Source organism: Pyrus communis, chromosome 13 (genome assembly GCF_963583255.1).
Source record: "Pyrus communis chromosome 13, drPyrComm1.1, whole genome shotgun sequence".
Taxonomy (NCBI): domain Eukaryota; kingdom Viridiplantae; phylum Streptophyta; class Magnoliopsida; order Rosales; family Rosaceae; genus Pyrus; species Pyrus communis.
In genome coordinates, this window is record NC_084815.1 from 23,266,774 (window position 1) to 23,284,940 (window position 18,167).

General features: G+C 37.6%; 2 protein-coding genes and 1 pseudogene across 2 annotated transcripts; 2 read left to right on the plus strand and 1 right to left on the minus strand.

Moving 5' to 3' along the window:
• The first annotated feature begins 213 nt into the window (after positions 1 to 213).
• LOC137712390 (transcription factor MYB106-like) lies at positions 214 to 1,623 on the plus strand. The gene is made up of 3 exons (XM_068451478.1): positions 214 to 349; positions 514 to 643; positions 936 to 1,623. Exons 1-3 carry the CDS (start codon positions 214 to 216, stop codon positions 1,621 to 1,623), a joined length of 954 nt encoding a protein of 317 aa, XP_068307579.1.
• A 2,997-nt stretch (positions 1,624 to 4,620) lies between these two features.
• On the plus strand, positions 4,621 to 9,965 carry LOC137712391 (uncharacterized; annotated as a pseudogene).
• Positions 9,966 to 10,217: 252 nt separating this feature from the next.
• LOC137713627 (galactoside 2-alpha-L-fucosyltransferase-like) lies at positions 10,218 to 13,375 on the minus strand. Its single transcript, XM_068452950.1, has 2 exons — positions 12,838 to 13,375; positions 10,218 to 11,791 (listed from the first exon to the last, which is right to left on the minus strand). Exons 1-2 carry the CDS (start codon positions 13,085 to 13,087, stop codon positions 10,329 to 10,331), a joined length of 1,713 nt encoding a protein of 570 aa, XP_068309051.1. The 5' UTR covers positions 13,088 to 13,375; the 3' UTR covers positions 10,218 to 10,328.
• Positions 13,376 to 18,167: the final 4,792 nt, after the last annotated feature.

The following is an 18,167-nucleotide window of genomic DNA, read 5'->3' on the forward strand; positions in this document are numbered from 1 at the left end:
CTGGCTGCTACCACTCTAGTCTCTAGCTACGTACTACTCCTCATCGATCTTGTCATTAGAGGCATTAAGGCGCATGCCTTCACTTTTGAAGTCCAAACAACTTAAGTAATAATTGGAACTCAGCTAGCTAACTAGGCACCCATTGCCTTTCTGTTTTAATTAGCGTCGCCATTTCCACCAAGATATAAATACTTAATCCGTCAAGCTAGAGAGATGGGAAAGTCTAGTGGCTATGCACCGGAGTCAGGCATAAAGAGAGGTCCATGGACTCCTGAAGAGGACAAAAGGCTTTTAGCTTACATTCAACTACACGGCCATGGAAGCTGGAGTTCCTTGCCCCAGAAAGCTGGTACGTTCTTATGGGTTGGGTTTAGGGATTGTGGTTATTGTGTTTGTGCAGTCTGTAAAGGGTTAAGTTCTAATTTGCTATCTTCCATTTCTTTCATGTAGTTAATTAATATGCTGATTATAACCAACCCTAATTAACTTGGCCTTCTGTTTATATGCATACAGGTCTAAAAAGATGCGGGAAGAGCTGTAGGCTAAGGTGGAGAAACTACCTCAGACCTGATATTAAGAGGGGAAATTTCAGTTTGCACGAAGACCAAACCATCATTCAACTCCATGCACTTCTTGGCAACAGGTAATTAAAAGACATCACTAATATTTAGGGAATGCATGCATGTTGTTGTAGTACTTAATTTGTTAGTTTTGTTTTTGTTTTGGTCATTTGACTATCGTGATATCATTAAAACACACAAAAACGCGTTCTCCAGTGGAAGTAAGTCTTTTCATTGTATGTGAGGTGTTTCTATTGTATTAGAGAGTGTGAGCAAGTATGTCAGTTTTATATGTTCGAATAATTTCACTCTTATACTATTATACTTCCATGTGAGCTAATGGTAAATACATAAATATCGATGTGTAATCTGTAGGTGGTCGGCCATAGCTGCACACTTACCAAAGAGAACAGACAACGAGATCAAGAACTACTGGAACGCACATCTGAAGAAAAGGTTGGCCAAGATGGGATTTGACCCTGTAACCCACAAGTCCAAGGCTGCCATTCTTGCCTCTGCAAATGGCGACCCAAAAATGTTGTCAAATCTCAGCCACATTGCTCAGTGGGAAAGTGCCAGGCTTCAAGCCGAAGCCAGGTTCGTCAAAGAATCCTACCTACGTATGCCTGAATCTGCGCCGGCGGTGTTGCTTTTCGATGATTATCATCAGCTTGCTCCACCAATAGTTCCACAGTGCCTTGACATGCTAGAAGCATCCGCATGGGAAAGCCTAATATCCATGTCAAAGTCATCGTCAAGATCCGCTGCCCTAACCAACGATATAAACGGCCTGGATCATCATCATGTTCATGACCAGGGTCTTAATATGAACGGCCAAGATTGTGGTCCTAATTTTCAGGTTCCAATATCTGATCAACAATTATCAAGCCTGATGGGATTTGATGAAGCAACGGCGCCATCAGCGGCCACTGGATCGATGAATATCAATGAACTTTTCGGTCAATATTGTGGTAACGAATGCAGTGAATTATTGGCGGTACTCCATCACAATATCGGTTTTGAATCCGAAGATGCTTGGACTAGTTTAGGAAAATTAATGTAACAATCAATGGTGGACTTTATGACGTGAACGAACACTAGTCAGATTATAACTTGACGGGGACTTGTCACTCAGCTTGTCACGCAGTATCAAATTCTGCGATGTAGTTTTCTCATCAGAGGAGGGGTTAATTAACAAACTTGACGGGACTTCTGATGGAATAATTCTCCACGCGCAGTACCATCTGCATGAAATAATAAAAACTAGCTGCTAAGGTAAGCGATGGTTTTATTAGGGTTTAAGAAGTAATATTATAAGTACTTTTTGGAGGATTTGTAGGTCATCCAATTAATGATGTAATAATATTGATCACCACTTTTATAATTGATGTGTCTCTTCTACTCTAGTTTAACTAATATTATTGACCAGCCTCTTACTGCCAAGAAAAAAAAGGGGAATGGAAAAGGAACATGAAAAGAAATATATAACAAAATACTTTGTTTGGATGCTTCTCTGAAAATAAGAATTTTGGACTATTTATGGGCAAACACTGCTATATTATGCTTTTCGTTAGTTCTTTTGGCTTTTGTTACAAGCATTTTCAAACATTCCCTTGATTTTCTCAAAAAAAAATTATGAATTCCATAATTATTTTCTTATCTTTGTTTAGAAGCTAGAGTTCTATTGTACATCAACATATAATATATACGTAACACGAAAATTTCTGCAATGCATATCAGCATAACATAATGAAATTAGGGTTACAATCTCAATGGGTATTCTTTTACAAGAATATTCTTCTGATTCAATCTCTAGTATTTGTGTTGATTCAAGGGTGATGCACACTTGATCTTGAATTGGACTTGAGGTTTCTTCAAGGACCGTCAGGGCTTGATTTTGAACGAAACGGGACCATGAGTGTTTCACGTGGTAGCTTCGATTTTAGTGTGGTTGAATTCGCACATGTATTTGTTGTGTTTGTTGATTCTTCACTAGCTTGATAAAGAACATCGGTGTTTAGTTTAGCCAAAAAGCTTTAGGCCTTGTTTGGCAGCTCGGATTGTACTGACTATTTCTGTTGGATAGGATAAATAGCCACCGGATAATACTGACTAAATTAGTCGGGTGTTTGGTGCAGTATCGGACTAGTGACCGTATTATTTATACTGTGTTTGGTATTATACTAGATAGGAGGAATCAAACTTAAAAAAAAAAAATTAAAAAAAGTGAAATCATTTTTTTGTTCCCAGATCTCTCGGCACCCCCCAAACACCCTCCCTCTCTCTCCCTTCTTCTTCCCCGACTGCAGAAGAATCCCAAATAATTGTTCCCCAGCTCTCTCCACCACACCCCCCAAACTCCCTCCCTTTCTCTTCCATATTCTTCTTCCCCGACTAAATAATCCGGGCGTTTTGGTTGGTTTTATTAAGCGGGTGTATACCGTGTTATCTTATCCGACCGGTTAAATTAATCCGGCGTTTATTTAGTACGAGTGAACACCAAACACCCGAGTTCGTATAACTAATCCTATCCGATCTGCCAAACAGGGCCTTATGGTTTCTCCAAAGGCTTTGCTTCTCTCCCATCTCCTCTTTCTTGAAAATGAGCCCAATGTTTATAAGCAAGCAATTAAGTGTTAGTTTAGAACCCCCAATCCGAATCCCATAATTTGCGGGATTGATTTTCTGATTTGATTTACATTGAGCTAATTATTTAATTTAGCTCTTAATTAAACCAGCATCTTTAATTTAGACCAATTCATTTACTTTAGTCATTAAAATCAGAATTAGTAGCTTAGGAAAGTAAACCATAATTGAGGGATTTGATCAAGTAGGGTTAATTTGTTCTTTTTTTTACTTGATTTGATTTGTTTGACAGAGATCTCAAATGTCGACATATGTCACTTTTGATGACTCGTTCGCCTTTGATGAGTCACATGCAATGCGTGCCATTTGGCAAGACCTAAGATTTGCACAACATAAGCCGTAGTAAGTCAAAATTTAATTTATTGGTGAACATTTATTTCACCAAAATTTCGATGTCTACAATATAATATTTTTTAAGTGGTTCAAACATCTGTGAAGTTTCATTATAATCTTAAGCCAGCATATCCAACCGTAAAATTTCAAAAATACATGCTATCCATTTGTCTATCGTAGAAGCCAAGCAAAGGCAACCCCAGCACATTAATACGGCGATGTGACAAAACTTGGTCATATCATCTATATGTATTTGTAGACCGTTAGCTATATATGAATTGGCCTATATATACTAGAATTCATAAACAAATTTAAGCTATGTAATATAGCTGAACTGAAATCATATATCTTTAGAATATTGCTCGTGGGATTTCGGACGACATATCAAATCACATTTGTGGATATTTTCAAGCATTAATGTTGTCTTTCGTCCCAGATACATATGGACCATGCTAGCTATGACTTATGCCATGCATGCATACATTTGAGCTGAGTACGTCGTTGATTATTTATTCAACAATATGTATATATGTCCCCCATGCATGCACAAAGATGGTGAACTGCTTTATTTGTTTAGTTAAGTTTTGCCTTGGCCTTCATAAGCTTCAACATTAAAGCCTCCACATTGATAAGGTACGTACGTTATATATCTTCATGTAAATTGCCGTACGTAGGGTTCAACACCAAAAATACAATACCATAGGCCAGTATCCAAAAGTGTGTCGGCCTATTGCCATTTGTGATGTGTAAAATTAATTAGTTAGTCATCATTTCTCTTTCAATTGTCCTTCAATTGGATACAACAATGTCGACGCCGATGCTTGAACTTTTTCATTCGTTCCTTGAGGTTGTTGTCCGACTCTTTTAATCTTTTGAGATACATAAAGTTTTTCTTCATGCTTGATAGATATAAAAATCTATGACTGTAACATATATCCAAACAGAACTTGCACAAGATAATTAAAGGTGGAAAAACATTTCAAATATGCAACTTATACTTAACCAAGCAGTGAACAAAATAAGTGTTCACAATCAGCAAGGAAAGGCACGTTACCTAGTAATACTTTGGCCATTCACAAATATGGAGAAAGGCGAAAGATTTCGGGTTAGGATATTAGGATTATACACACATATATGTATGAATGTGGATTTTGAACTGTTGCGTTGTTGACTGACTGAATTGTTGCAGTTCTTGGTATAAGGAGCTATAGCTCCATTGAAGAAGTGAAAAGAGGCGTACGACAATATTTCTTCAGTCTGGTATGTCGTTTTAATGATTGGAATTGCGCAATTTAGTTAGTTTTGAATCTTTTGATAGTTTCCGGAAGAAGAAGGCTGCTCTGTGTGTCAAAGTTTTGAAAAGCACACTCTGTAATGCTTCAAATTTTCATGCTTTTTCAGGAGTTCAGACGGGCAGGCTTTGGATACTTCCGATTTTATCAAGGTCAGCGAATTCTGTGGTTTCTCCGTGGGACGGAGTTTTATTGTTCCACGTAGATGGAAAACTTAGTGTAGCCTGATTTAGCAAATATGCGATCAGATGATAACATTATACGGCTTTACCAAAGAAATGAGAGGAAATAGATTGAATTGGGAAGTTTTTATTGCTAACATTTTGAATACATTACACGAAAATGGTCGTTGTGTATATAGAATACAATTATAAGGAACTGATGGCACGGAAAAGCACATTTTTTTTCTTTTCAAAGCATGTGTTTTTTGTTCACTATTTTCGAATATAAGTAGTATAATAACTTCTGTGTCAATGCTTTTAGAATGTGTAGCCTTCAAAGTCAGTATTTCGTTGATACTATTGATCTAAGTATGGCGTTGGGATGTAAGTGCAGATTGAGTATGCTTATGAGTTGCTGACAAATCCTGTGTGGAAAAGAAACTATGACATATTTGGCATTGATGAGCAAATAGTGAGTTCTTACTCCCATTCCAAGCCTTACAACAGTGTGATATAAAGGAGAAAGCTTTTCGAAGATAGACCTTCCTTTGCTAGAGTCTGTTGCTTCTGGTTGGAACTGAACCTCTTAATCATGTTAAAATTTCAGTTACATAACATTTTTTTTTTTGTTCTTATAACATTTGTTAAAGGATAATATTTTCTTTTTATTAGAAACTGAAGACCATGATGGTACAGTCATGACCTCCAAGGATTTTCAGACTATGTTCGAGGGTAACAAACCAAGGCTGATTCAGGTAAAGCCATGTTATTAACGACGCCTTGCATGGCATGGCAATTATATCCGGCATATGCTTATATCTTCTCTTTGGTTTCCATCCCCTTCCATTAGATTTTCACTTTAAATTAACGAGGGATATGCGTAACACAACAGACTAACATAGTTTGATATAAAGATCTAGTCAACACATAACTAGAATGTGCATACATGTTCTGTCATAGATAGCCTTATATTTTCTTGTCATATTTTGTCATCAATAAAACTTCTTGCTTTTCCTTTTAAAAGTATACTGACTCCATGCTTGTTGGATTTTGGACCAGTTGTGTTCATTTGGAAGAAAAAACTGCGATCAATTTTCCGATGTGTGGAAGTAAATTGATACGTTTTCAGTTTGGAGAACCTGGTTTAAGATTCTTTACCTGTATTTGAAATGGTTTCTTGAAGGGTGAATTCATGTTTAGTGGCCAATCCATGCACTCAACAGAGTGGAGACCTTCTTTTATCAATTGATTAGTTGGTTTTGTCTACTTAAGTTCCTTAACCATTCAGTTTGACTGGGAAAATTGTTCCCTGCATTATAATAGTCACAAGTTTACAACCCATTTTTTCCCTTCTTTTCTTTGTTTCCCTCTTTAGATTCCAATTTTGACTCAGATATTATTTTTATGTATGATAATTTTTGTTTGAGAATATGATCTTTTTGTTTTGTTACCCTCTAGCTGCTTATTTGGATGGTGTGGCAAATACTGGTATGTTGGAACTTGGAGAGCTTCAGCTAGCTACACATTTTGCTGAGAGAAAACCAACTGGGCAACCTTTCTTCAGGAATGGTAAGTGGTTTGATAAATGATCAATATTGCATGCTGTTATTTGCCAAAATTTCCGTTCTTACTTAATTGGAGGTCTTGGAATTTGTGAATTTTAACTGAAACTGCTCGAAAATATGCATATTTTGATAAACAAATGGCTGGTGATAGATGAAATTAGGGGCATGGTAGGTTTTAGAAATAAGATACTTGAAACTCAAGGGATATTCATTACATATAATACTGCATGTTTTATTCCTGGGCATTGTATCTGTTGTGCCAACTGGTGTCAGGATTATGGGGCTGCAGAAATACTAAGCAATCGTAAATTTGACCATGAATTCTTTGGGCGGAAACTCTCTTGATGAAGTCTTTTCATTTTCTTTTGTTTCATGTTTCTAACTGCATATCGGTCTCTAACAGGCCTTCCTTCTCTTGTTACATGTCATGTTTCTTTCATTAGTTATGGAATGGCATCTTGGTCTGATCTTTTGTCTCAGGTATGAAGGAGAGCTCTCAGTTGATTCGGTCACAGATTGGTTTGCAACAACCGTACTTGGTTTGCCTCGTATTCTTTACTACTCAAAGAAGACACTGGTAATTCTATGAGAAGCTTTCTTTCCTTCTCCTCTCTAACTTTAGATTAAATACAACTTTGTTCGAAAGATAACTCAAGGTTGATCCAGTATAAGGTTATCCAATGATTCCAATCTGGTTTCTCATCTCATTTTACTTTTGCTTAGCTGATTTACGCGTGTTATTAATTCACCTTTCCTTTTTTGCTTTTCTGCTCTTTATTTTCTGTCACCTTTTAACATACCCGAAAATGATATGAATCCATACTTCAATTTTCAGGGGCAAAAGTTTCTAGCAAAGTTAGTCTTCACAAGGTACTTGCAGATTCAATATTTTGCTAATGCATTTTAATTGATCAACGTATAAATAGATGCCTTCGCAACATGCTGCTATCTATTGTTAATAGGTTGGATAATGGTTTTGTTCTTCTGGTTCACTGGTAAAAGTCATTTTCTTCTAAAAAAACAGGGGTGCGTGCGGCTCCACTCATACGCCAAACTGCTAAAAATTATTGGACTCATGCTTCTTTCGCATTCGTGCTATGGTAAGAAGAGGAATCGTCCTTTTGGTTTAATTCGTGTGTGGCTATCCTAACATTAATCTTCTTGAAAGAGTACAGTTCTCCAGATTTTCAAAATATCATGTGAATTGAGTCTAAAATAACACAAACACTACTATTGTGAGTTCAAACTTGAACTATTACTATAAATTGGGTACCGAAAATTATTCATCTTTGATTTCATAGGAACTTTTATGCTTTCCAACAGGTTTGAGGTGGAATCTGCACCTGCTATATTGATTTTGAAAGGTCCTGGTGTCAAACCTGTTGTGTACAACGGCACGTTACTCTCTTAACCCTTTATAACGATTTGTTAAACTTGTGTGCTTCATGTGATCACCAAAGCTGTATGTTTTGACTTGCAGGATCTTTTAACTACTCACGGTTCTTAAATATTATGGAGCAAAATAAACAACAAGGTACTGTTGTCTTCTCGCGCCGTTCTTCATCTAATATGAAAGAGTGCATTACAAAGCTTAGATAGGTTTGGCAGTTGACCTTAACCTACTGGCAATATACCTGGACTCTCAAATAAATAGTTCAGACCATACATTATATTCTCCAAGCTACTTTGGATTCCCTATTCAGTTACTAAGTGGATCTACATAACAAAAATTAATGCATCAAATTTGCTGGCGGTAGTGAATTGTACTTTTGAACTTTTTGTAGTAATCTGCAGTAAGACTAATTAACTCCCATTTACTTCTCATATGTTCTTTCAGAGCTACCTCAGTTGAGGAGTTCAACATCCATGTAGTTGGGTTGTGATGCTCGAGGCTATTCTCGTGCTGGATATGATACCGTTACTTGGTACTGTTTGTAGCAGGGAGGCATAGCCCAGAACTCAGTAATATGCGTGGAGTAAGTGTCTTTCATATCATTTTATTCCACAATATTGCTCTAATTTTTGGTTCGCGTCGAGTATTTAGAGTTGGTTCAGTTGTCGGATGTAGATCAAGAAGTTATGTCATAGAAGTTACTTGGGTGATGATGTTAATTAGCTAATGAGTTTTCTATGCAATCTAACATTCATAATTTTCAAAACTTAACAATTGGTGCGAATGACATAAGTTTGATAGACCATTCGCAGGGTTGAAGAGAAGTTGTCAAACGAAGTCGAGACGAGGTCAGCTGATGAAGAGCAATCTATAGCACCAGCAGCAGGTGCGCTTAAAAGCAAACGACTGCCATTTGCTTGGCTTGACGGAGAAGCCCAAAAGGTGAACCTTTGTGTGTTGTTCGTGTTTTTAACTGTTAGTTCATTAAGCGCGGTCTTGAAACTTATGTCTGACTAATGATTTAATTTTTGTTCAGAAATTTTGCAAACTTGTGGAGAAATGACAGATATGATTGATGTTCCTCAGTTATTTATTGTACGCTATAAGAGGAATGTGACAGAAGAGGGTGAGAAGCCCGGGAAAAAGCCGAAAACCATATGGGATGCACTGCAAGACCAGGAACTAGATCCTGCATCGCAGCTTGTGGCAAAGTACAATGGTTCAGATGATACTCGGGAGGTATCTAACTATATGTTTGGATTCTTGATGCCGCATAATACTTACAATCAATGCCTCAGACGTCACATAATACAAATTTTCTCTAAGTTGGTGGCCTCGTCTCATACGAGCAGTTTCATAAACTACTCTTTTGTCAAGAGCTTTACTTTAAATTTCAATTTTTGTTTCCATTGCAGAGAACAAGAACTCCTCATTTGGTTCCCGAGGATTCAGAGCCAATGTGGTCAGCAGGTGTCCAAAGAATTCCTTCAACAAACACGATCATGCAGAGCATCCGTGGAATTTTACGCGGAATCTATGATCGCATTGGAGATCCAAGGGTTGGTCCAATGTTGCTTCTAGCAGCATTGATGTCTTTCGGTACCATCTGGCTTCGGAGGAGTCAAGCAACTCCAGTGTCAAGTCAACCAAATCAGCCAAATTCCACGGCGAACATTGAGAGCAAGAAAATAAAAGACCAACTTAGTACTTTAGTACACTTCAACTCATGTTTTTTCATCTTTTCCTCCCCCGTCTTGATCATTCCGATGACATGTCTAATCTCCACCTTACAGGACGAAAGTAGATGAAGGAGAGACCGGGCTGGAAACGTGCTTAATGAAGACCTACCCCCTTCCATCACCGATATGGAACCAAGAGATTCTTATGAAATGCTACTGTCAGGTTCCGATTCCGAGTAGTGGAGATGCTGCCAGCTTTCCGAAGGTTTTGAAGTAGAAACCAAATCCCTGCTGATGCTGCAGAGATCAGGTGCAAACACATTCGTTGAAGGCATGAACATGTCCGAGAGATCATCAAACTGAAGATGGGAAGCCTTGTCGTCGAATTTCGCAACTAATTTTGAGAAAAAAGTTTGCTTTTTTGTAAAGCAGAATCCAAATTTCTGTGTATATTTCAACTAAAGCATGCAATTATCTTTTAATAGACTACTGTTTTACGTATTTGCCTCGATAACCCATGACTGCTATATTAGACATTGAACTCATCGTCTATGAGAGTCGAACTTGGAATAACAGTTCACTCTTCCATTAAACTCAACGATTTTTGCTTACATGGAATAACATTCGTGTACCTGAAAAATTCAATGTTATTCATGATCAAACAGTTACAACAACAGACAAATGACACAAGCTACAACCCTAGAACTCATCATAACGATCGACCAACTTAAGACCCCAGCTCATATCCTCACAGTGCCTCACATGAGGAACCAATGTACCTGTGTCGATTCCTGTCTTGGCCTTGCAATCGTAGAAGGGAGGTGCGTGGAAGCAAGGCTCCATTGACATTGCTCGTCGACAAGGAGGATTGGGTGCTGTTCTGTTCTCCGGTTTATAGAGTATCCACGGTGTCAGCCCCCCAAGACTCTGCGCGACATACCCAAATGTTGACCATGAGCTTGTGACCAACGCATCTGTCAAGCTTAGTAGATACATTTCGGCCCATGCCTTGCGGTTGTGTGTATGCTTCTCAGTTTGTTGATACTCCTCATGACTCGGCTGGAAAATGCCAACCACTTCCCCTGTCACAGTAGGATGCTCCCAGTACATGTCTCTTAGCTTCTCAGAGTAACCAGAGCTTAAAGATGTCATCAGCACAGCTTTAGACTTAGAGGTTCCCGATGGACTGACGATGAAATCCTGCCGGTTGAGTTCAGGTAGCAGCTTCTCCTTCAATGCACAGGATAGGATCTGATCAAACACGTGTTCAAAGGGGCCAATCCCAGTATCAAAGACTCTGATCTGGATGCCTATTCTTTCATCTGCTTTTGCTAAATAAGCTTGATAGTATCTAGTAATCAATCCCCATACGACATTTGTGGGGTGGAACAGGTATCGACCCAAAAAATGGAAAGCTGTTTCCTTCCTTGGGAAGAGTTTATGTAGTTCCTGCTCAAAAGATGGGATCAAGAAAAGAGACGGGACAAAATAGTTATCTGTTTTCATGATCAACCACGGTATCCTTTCAAGGAAAGCTTGATCTTGATTGCAGAAGAAAAGCTTATCTTGATCATCGTAATCATGAGCTAGATGGAGATACACAAAAGATGGTCTCACCGAATCATCTGAATTTGTAAAGTTACTAGTCTTCAGCATCTTCCCATAACAGTGAGGAGATTTCTGATCCAAGCTGTTGAACTGATCCTTAAGGGGGAAATCCGTGGGAAGAAACCATGAGACTTCCGGAAACGGTTCACAGAAGAGGTCAACCATGTCAACTCCAGGGTCCACTAGTAGAACCCGGTTTGTCAAGAGAGCGTAAAGAAACGCTGAAGCTAGGGTCAGTATCCTATTCCCTAATCCACTAAAGGAAATCCATACCACATAGTTACAATCCAAGGAGCTTGTGCCATGGCCAGACTTGAGTTGTTCCAGGGTTTTGTTATAGGCTTTGGTGTAAGGTCCACAACGTTTATGCAGAGCTTCATAGCTTCGTAACTTGGATATAAGGTAAGAAGAAGGTCTGTAAGGCAGTTCTTTACGATATGAAGCTGACTGGTACCTGCTGACACAATATCCTTCATCAAATCCATCAGCGAGAAGGCCTCCAAGCAATTTATCCTCTGGCACCTCAATAGACTGAGAAAACTGATCTTCTAAACCTACGGATGGCAAAAGGAAAAAGGAACGATACAATTCTTAGAACCTATGAGTATTCGAACAACATACGGAGAGCTTTATCACCATCATGGTTGCATCATATAACTCACAAGTAGTCAGACCAGGATCTTTACATGAATAGGATACTTGAAAGCAAAAGAAAATAATTGGAACACAAGAGATCAAAAACAAAGAAATGTGGTAACACACATAAAAAGAATATTTGGTTATAAACAAAATAGTCGGAAATGGAAACAAACAGACAACTAAACAACCTAGTTGAAAAGGGGAAATAGCAGTTGGTCGTAATTAAGCGCGCTAAGTTGGCTTTCACCAACTTGGATAATTCAAAGATCTGAATAGAGCAAATCAGCCATGAGAACACTAATATAATGACCCGAAAACAAAAAATAAAACAACGCGAGACTTCATAAAGAAGAGACTAGAGAAAACCAGCCAATGAAGCTGATGAAGCGCAGGACTTGATCCAAGCTGGAGGCACTAGGACAACAAAATGCCAAGCAGTTGAAAAAGGACAAAACTTTAGCCCAACTCGAACTAGTAAAATTGTTCAGCATATCAGATCAAGTAGTTCCAAGTTCACCTTGCTCCCCAAACTACCAGAATATATGGGTCTGTTTGTAAGTTCCTTTAAAATAACCGAATTCGCTTTCTGATCACCAAAATCGCTTTTGACCATGTTCGGCAGGAAAAGTTAGAAGTTCTTTTTCAAGATTCAGGAAGCGCATGCATTGTTATGAAAAGTTATGATGTGTTTCTAATAGATTATAAAAGTGCTTTTTAAAGAAGCATTTCCAAACGAGAACAGCAATGCAGCTGAACCAAAAAGCTTTAGAAATGTCAATCTGATAGCTCTTCTTTCAGCATACGATCCAATAAACGAAATCTCAAATCCAGTCGAAACAAAGACAAAAACTTGGTGCAAAAATCACAGTGAAACAGCAGAATTACTTCGCAGTAAAACCCATAAGCCAAAGTTTACCAAAACCCACTAGTTAATATTAAAATTTGAGCTCAAATCTGTTACCTTTTCTGGCTTCCACTTCAAGAACTGCAGCTTTTGAAGTTTCGAAAACAGCATCCGAAGGCGGGTCTCTGAGAACCACATTCACTGAGAACAACACCGAAAACAGAATCAAGGCAGCCACAAAGATCCCCATCACCTTCATCGAACCCGACGCAGATTTCCTATCCGGCTCCCTCAGAGCACTACGGGTATCCAAATCCAAATGCTTCGACAAATCATCAGCATCAAGGTTTTGCTTGAACCTCTTCATCTTCTGAAAAACTTCATCTGGGTACTGCGGTGACCCGGATCAGGGTTGGCTTCGAGGAAATGGTATTCTGATCTGGGTCTATTTGGATCTATGTGCGTGGGTCGGGTCGTAGAAGTGTTCTTCCAGTGACTGGTATCGGACTTTGGACTGTCAAGTTGAAGTTTAAGGTTTTTGGGGCGAAGAAGAAGAAGCAGCCGCGGGATGGGATACAGTGTAGCCGGTATTGTGTGAGATTTTGTGCAATCGGACAGCTGGCCAATAGTGGCAGGCACGTTACTTCTAATTTGTCGGTGCTTGCACCATTGACCTGGGCTTTTATATATTAAATTAAGAGGGCGTGTATTCAATTAAGATTTTGAATGATTTTAATTCTTTTAATGAATTTAGGAGTATTCAATCATGATTTTAAGTTATTATCTGAAATTCAAAGTGTATTCAATTAGAATTTTAGGATAGTTTATTAAAATCCTTAGAAATTCGGATGTATTCAATTAAGATTTTAAAGAAGTTTATAACATTCCAGGTTTATTCAATTAGAAATTGATTTTAAAGAATTTGAGAGAGTTGAGGAATTAGAGGGATTTGGAGAGATTTTGTTGTATATTTTAAGCATCCACAAATCTCACCTCTCCCCATGAGATTTCGAGGGAATTGAATCAAAATTTTGTATGAAATCTCTACAAATTAATTAATGGATTTATAAATCCGTTAAAGTCTCTTAAATTCTTAATTGAATACACCCCCACTAAACCTACGGAAAATACTACGCATGAATTTTAAATTAAATGAATAAGAAATAATTATGTTAATTAATATTTAATTAATAATTTAATCATCAATAATTATATCATTTGATTTACAAAATTTGGTCGACCTAATATTACGCTAAATCTACACACCCTTTTTATCCATCACACACATCGCTCGCTGTCGGATCTAATTATTGAAGATGATTAAACAACAAAAAATTAAAAAAAAAAAGTGTGAAAGGTAAAAAGAGATGTATGAATAGCAACACCCTATATTGAATGTCCCAACATTTTATCAATTTTTTTTATAGAAAAACAAAAAAATGATTGCACGAAGGATAATTCTATTCGTAACAACTCATCCTGGAATTTATGGAACGGAAGGTCATTTTCGTAATTTCACTTTAGTTGGGGTACTTATTTTAATTTGTTGTCCTTGTGGTTTTATTTGGTGTTCGAGGAATATCAGGGTCGGGTGTGTCAATTTGATATCAGAGCCTAGTTTGTTCAAAGCATACTAAGGATCTTCTATCACTGTAGTAGTGTGTCAATCATGACATCATTTGGATGTCACGACTTTCGGATTTGTTGTCTTTCGACACAGTTGTGCAACCCTCATACTTCATGAATAATCACATCTTATTGAAGAAGAAGAAAATTCGTGTTAGGATTGTGCCTCATCGGTGACGAAATGGATTGATGGACGACTTTCAACATCAAACCGATACTTTCAATGTGCATTCCCTAGTTGTTGCAGGTAGAGTCAGTGTCTACATTGAAGTGACGCGATTTAGAAAATCTTAGTTAGAGGAAGTATGTTAAGACCAGCTGAAAATATTATTTCTCATGCATCCTAACATGACTTCGTCACCTTCGAGTGTCAGCTAGCACGTGTTTAACCTGGTATTTGGGAAATATCGGGGTCAGGTGTTTCACTATTAACACCCAACAATCTTATGAAGGCACCCCACACCTTAATTTTTTTCACTTAAATTTCCTCCTTTACCCCTATTTAATTTAAGTTAGTAGACAAAGAGAAAACGCAGCCACTTAACTATTTCTTGATGGCAGCCACACCTCATGTAAACAGAGGCAAAAAAGCCCAACTAGTCATAATTTCTCATCACGATAGCACAACTCTCTCTCTCTATTGCATTTGCATCTAATACTCTAGAAGAAATGCCTTGCTTTTTTTTTTTTTTTTAAATTTTATTTTATGTTCTTTTGAGAGTGAGAGACAAAGAGGAGCCACGAAGGGGTAGCCTGTGCGGGACGACGACTTCGACAACGAAGGTGATAAAGGTAAAGGAGTATCCGGGTTGGTGAGTCGAAGTGTTGGATTGTAACCAAAGAACTGGGAGTTTTCGGCCGATGTTTATGGAGGTAATCAGATATACTTGGCTGTCAAATTCGGGCTGCCAAGTGTGCTTTTTGTTAAACGAAATAGTCGACTCCAAAAAGTCCTTTACATTACACGGCGCTATTCAGGAGGATTTTTAGACCATTTCAAATTTATTCAACTGGGTTATTATGCTGATCACATCTCTCATGTTTAACACAAGATTCTGCTTCAAGCATACTACATAAGCAACATAAATTTAAAAAAAAACCCGAGCCTAAAGCATTTTCCTCTATGGAGCATATTTTTCCTTTTGATCTTTTAAGTACTCAATCTTGTGAACTTTTGAGTACTTAATTCTCTGAAAGCAATAAAATTCTCACCGCATAATTAACCAAACTTTATTTGCAACATAAAAATTGATCATAATTTTGATCCTGCTATTTATTTTTAGATACACAAAGTTCGCTTTGGTGCCTCTACAAACTCTTCTTCTCTGTCGTCTAAGACCAGGACGACGTTCATGGACACGTTTCTAGCCTGCAAAAAGGAAATGACCACCGCCAGCTCGGGTCATGTACCGTACATTGTGTGCATGTATAGGTTTTTACAACATTGCTTCAGCCGTACATTGTGTGCATAGAACTAACTGATCGGTCTCGGTTGTGATTGTGCAGCCATGCCTTGTGCTGCAGTGGATTATATATCAGTTGCTCTTTTTAGTGGGGAGGAAGCGCAGATGAGGGAGTCTATCCTCTCTAACTAAATCTAAACAGGCTAGAATATTTCTACTGATAGAGCTTTCAAATCTGCAAGACCCTTCAAACAATTGAGCAGAAAAGTTTCAAGCCTCGCATATTTATTTATTCAATAACTATAAGTTTACCTTTTGTAATTGATAGTTTTTAGTAAGTTGCAGGCAATTTTTCTTCAACTGTGGCAGTGTTTAGGTGTGGATATAGAGAAAGAGAATTGGTATCTGATAGAAAATGCTGGTTTACTCCCCCTTAATTAGAAGATAAATGCTACGATAATTGAACGTTAAAACCCCACTTCTATTGAATCATAAACTTATTTCAGTACAATCACGTTACTGTTGTTATATAGATGTTATGGGGGGCAAGCAGCTTTGATGTTGCATTATTTGTTCGAGCGGGGGGCTCGGATGCTTAATGTGGCAGTTGGTCGTGCAGTGTTTCACACAAATTTGCATTTTCTCCTTATCTGCGGTAATAAAACACTAGTTAGTCTTGTATTCACTTACTAACTGGTTAACTTTTGATGTTCATACATATGAGATAGTTAGAGAAAAAAAGCGAGAGAATCGACCAACGATAGAGAGAAAGGAAAAGGTGGTATGTACCATTGGCAAATTTGGCACATCGGTCTGGCGAGCAACCAAATTTGCAGTAGTGAATTGCAGGATCATTCACATCAACATTTTGAAGCTGAGGAGGGCACTGCACCGAGCTGCATGTAGCACATGCATCAGATAGCGATGGGCAAAAGCTAAGGCATCTTTCGTAATAACTATCATCTGCCCTAGTTGTTACTTGCATGTCCAGTAAGAATCAAAATTACCGTTACCATTAAAAAACTTGCTTGAACACTCTTTCTCTCCATTTAAAAAAAAAAAAAAAAAGAGTTCTGGTACTATTCACTTTACCCTTTATTTTGTCCTTATCATTAAAACTCAAAAGTTTTCAAGTCTATTTTATTAGTTTTCCTTTAAAAAAATCCTTAATATTTCACTTACGAGAACTCTTAATAGAAAAACTGTTAACTTAAAATATCTTGGCTAAACAAAGGATTAGAGACCACCTTTTATATATCTCATTTTCTAAACCTCTCATTGAGTTATTAGGCAGAAAATTTAATTAGATATATGCAGAGATTTTGTTCATATATAACTCAGAAAAATCTCCTAAGCTAGTAGTATGAAGGGGCAAGAGTTTAACGAAATTCCAATTGAGGAAGATTTCAAAACTAATTACAGATTGTGTTTGCAAGTGAAGTTTAAGTCGTTGCATTCACCTATAGGGGTGGATTTTTTTGTCAAATTACCGTGTCAACTGAATTGCCAACCGTACCATACTAATTTTGCGCCAAACTTTTTGTGCTAATCGGTAATGGCACGGTAATGTACCGAACCGAAATTTTTTGGTATGGTATTGGTATTGGTATTTGATACCATTACCATGGTATGGTACTACCATATCATACCAAAAAATATATATTTTAGTGTTTAGGACATGAAGTTTATATATAAAATAATATGAGTGTCAATTACATGAAAACTACTGGGATTTGTGTTGGTGTGCTGCTGCCTGAGCTTTTTACTATGTGCTTCTTGCTGCAGTTTTTTACTGCTTGTGCTTGCTACCTACTGGCTTCAAGTATGATTAAATCATCTGAAAGGTATGAATTAGTTACAGAGTCGATGAAAAAAATTGAAAAAAGTGGGCCTTGAATTGGGTTGATGAAAATTTTGTTTTCTTCAGATTTTGGCCTAAAACACTAGTCCAAAATAAAATGGTAATTATCATTATCATACGGAAAGTTTTTTGGTAATACTAAAAATTTGGCACGATAATGGTAATCGATTTTGTAAACCAAAAATTTGGTATGGTAATTGTTATGGAAGTTTTGGGACGGTAACCGTAACAAAACCACCCTATTCACCTAACCATTGCCAAATATACCAAGCTTGAAAGTTTTCTCCTCATTTGATTCAAGGGTTGCCTGTTTTTAGTTTCTTCCATTTTCAAGTCTTTATCCCGTTTGATACCGTCGCTGGAGTTTAGACATGAATAATTGAATTTAAGTCAGTCTTATAGAATCTAACCCCTCTACAAAGAATTTATAAGGCACAATACGTTATTGTTATTCAATTTCGTATTTCCAATCTCATAAATTCGTTAAACATTAGCCAACACATTAACTCAATTTAATCAAAATAGTCAAGTACAAACCGAACCTCCAAACGGTTACA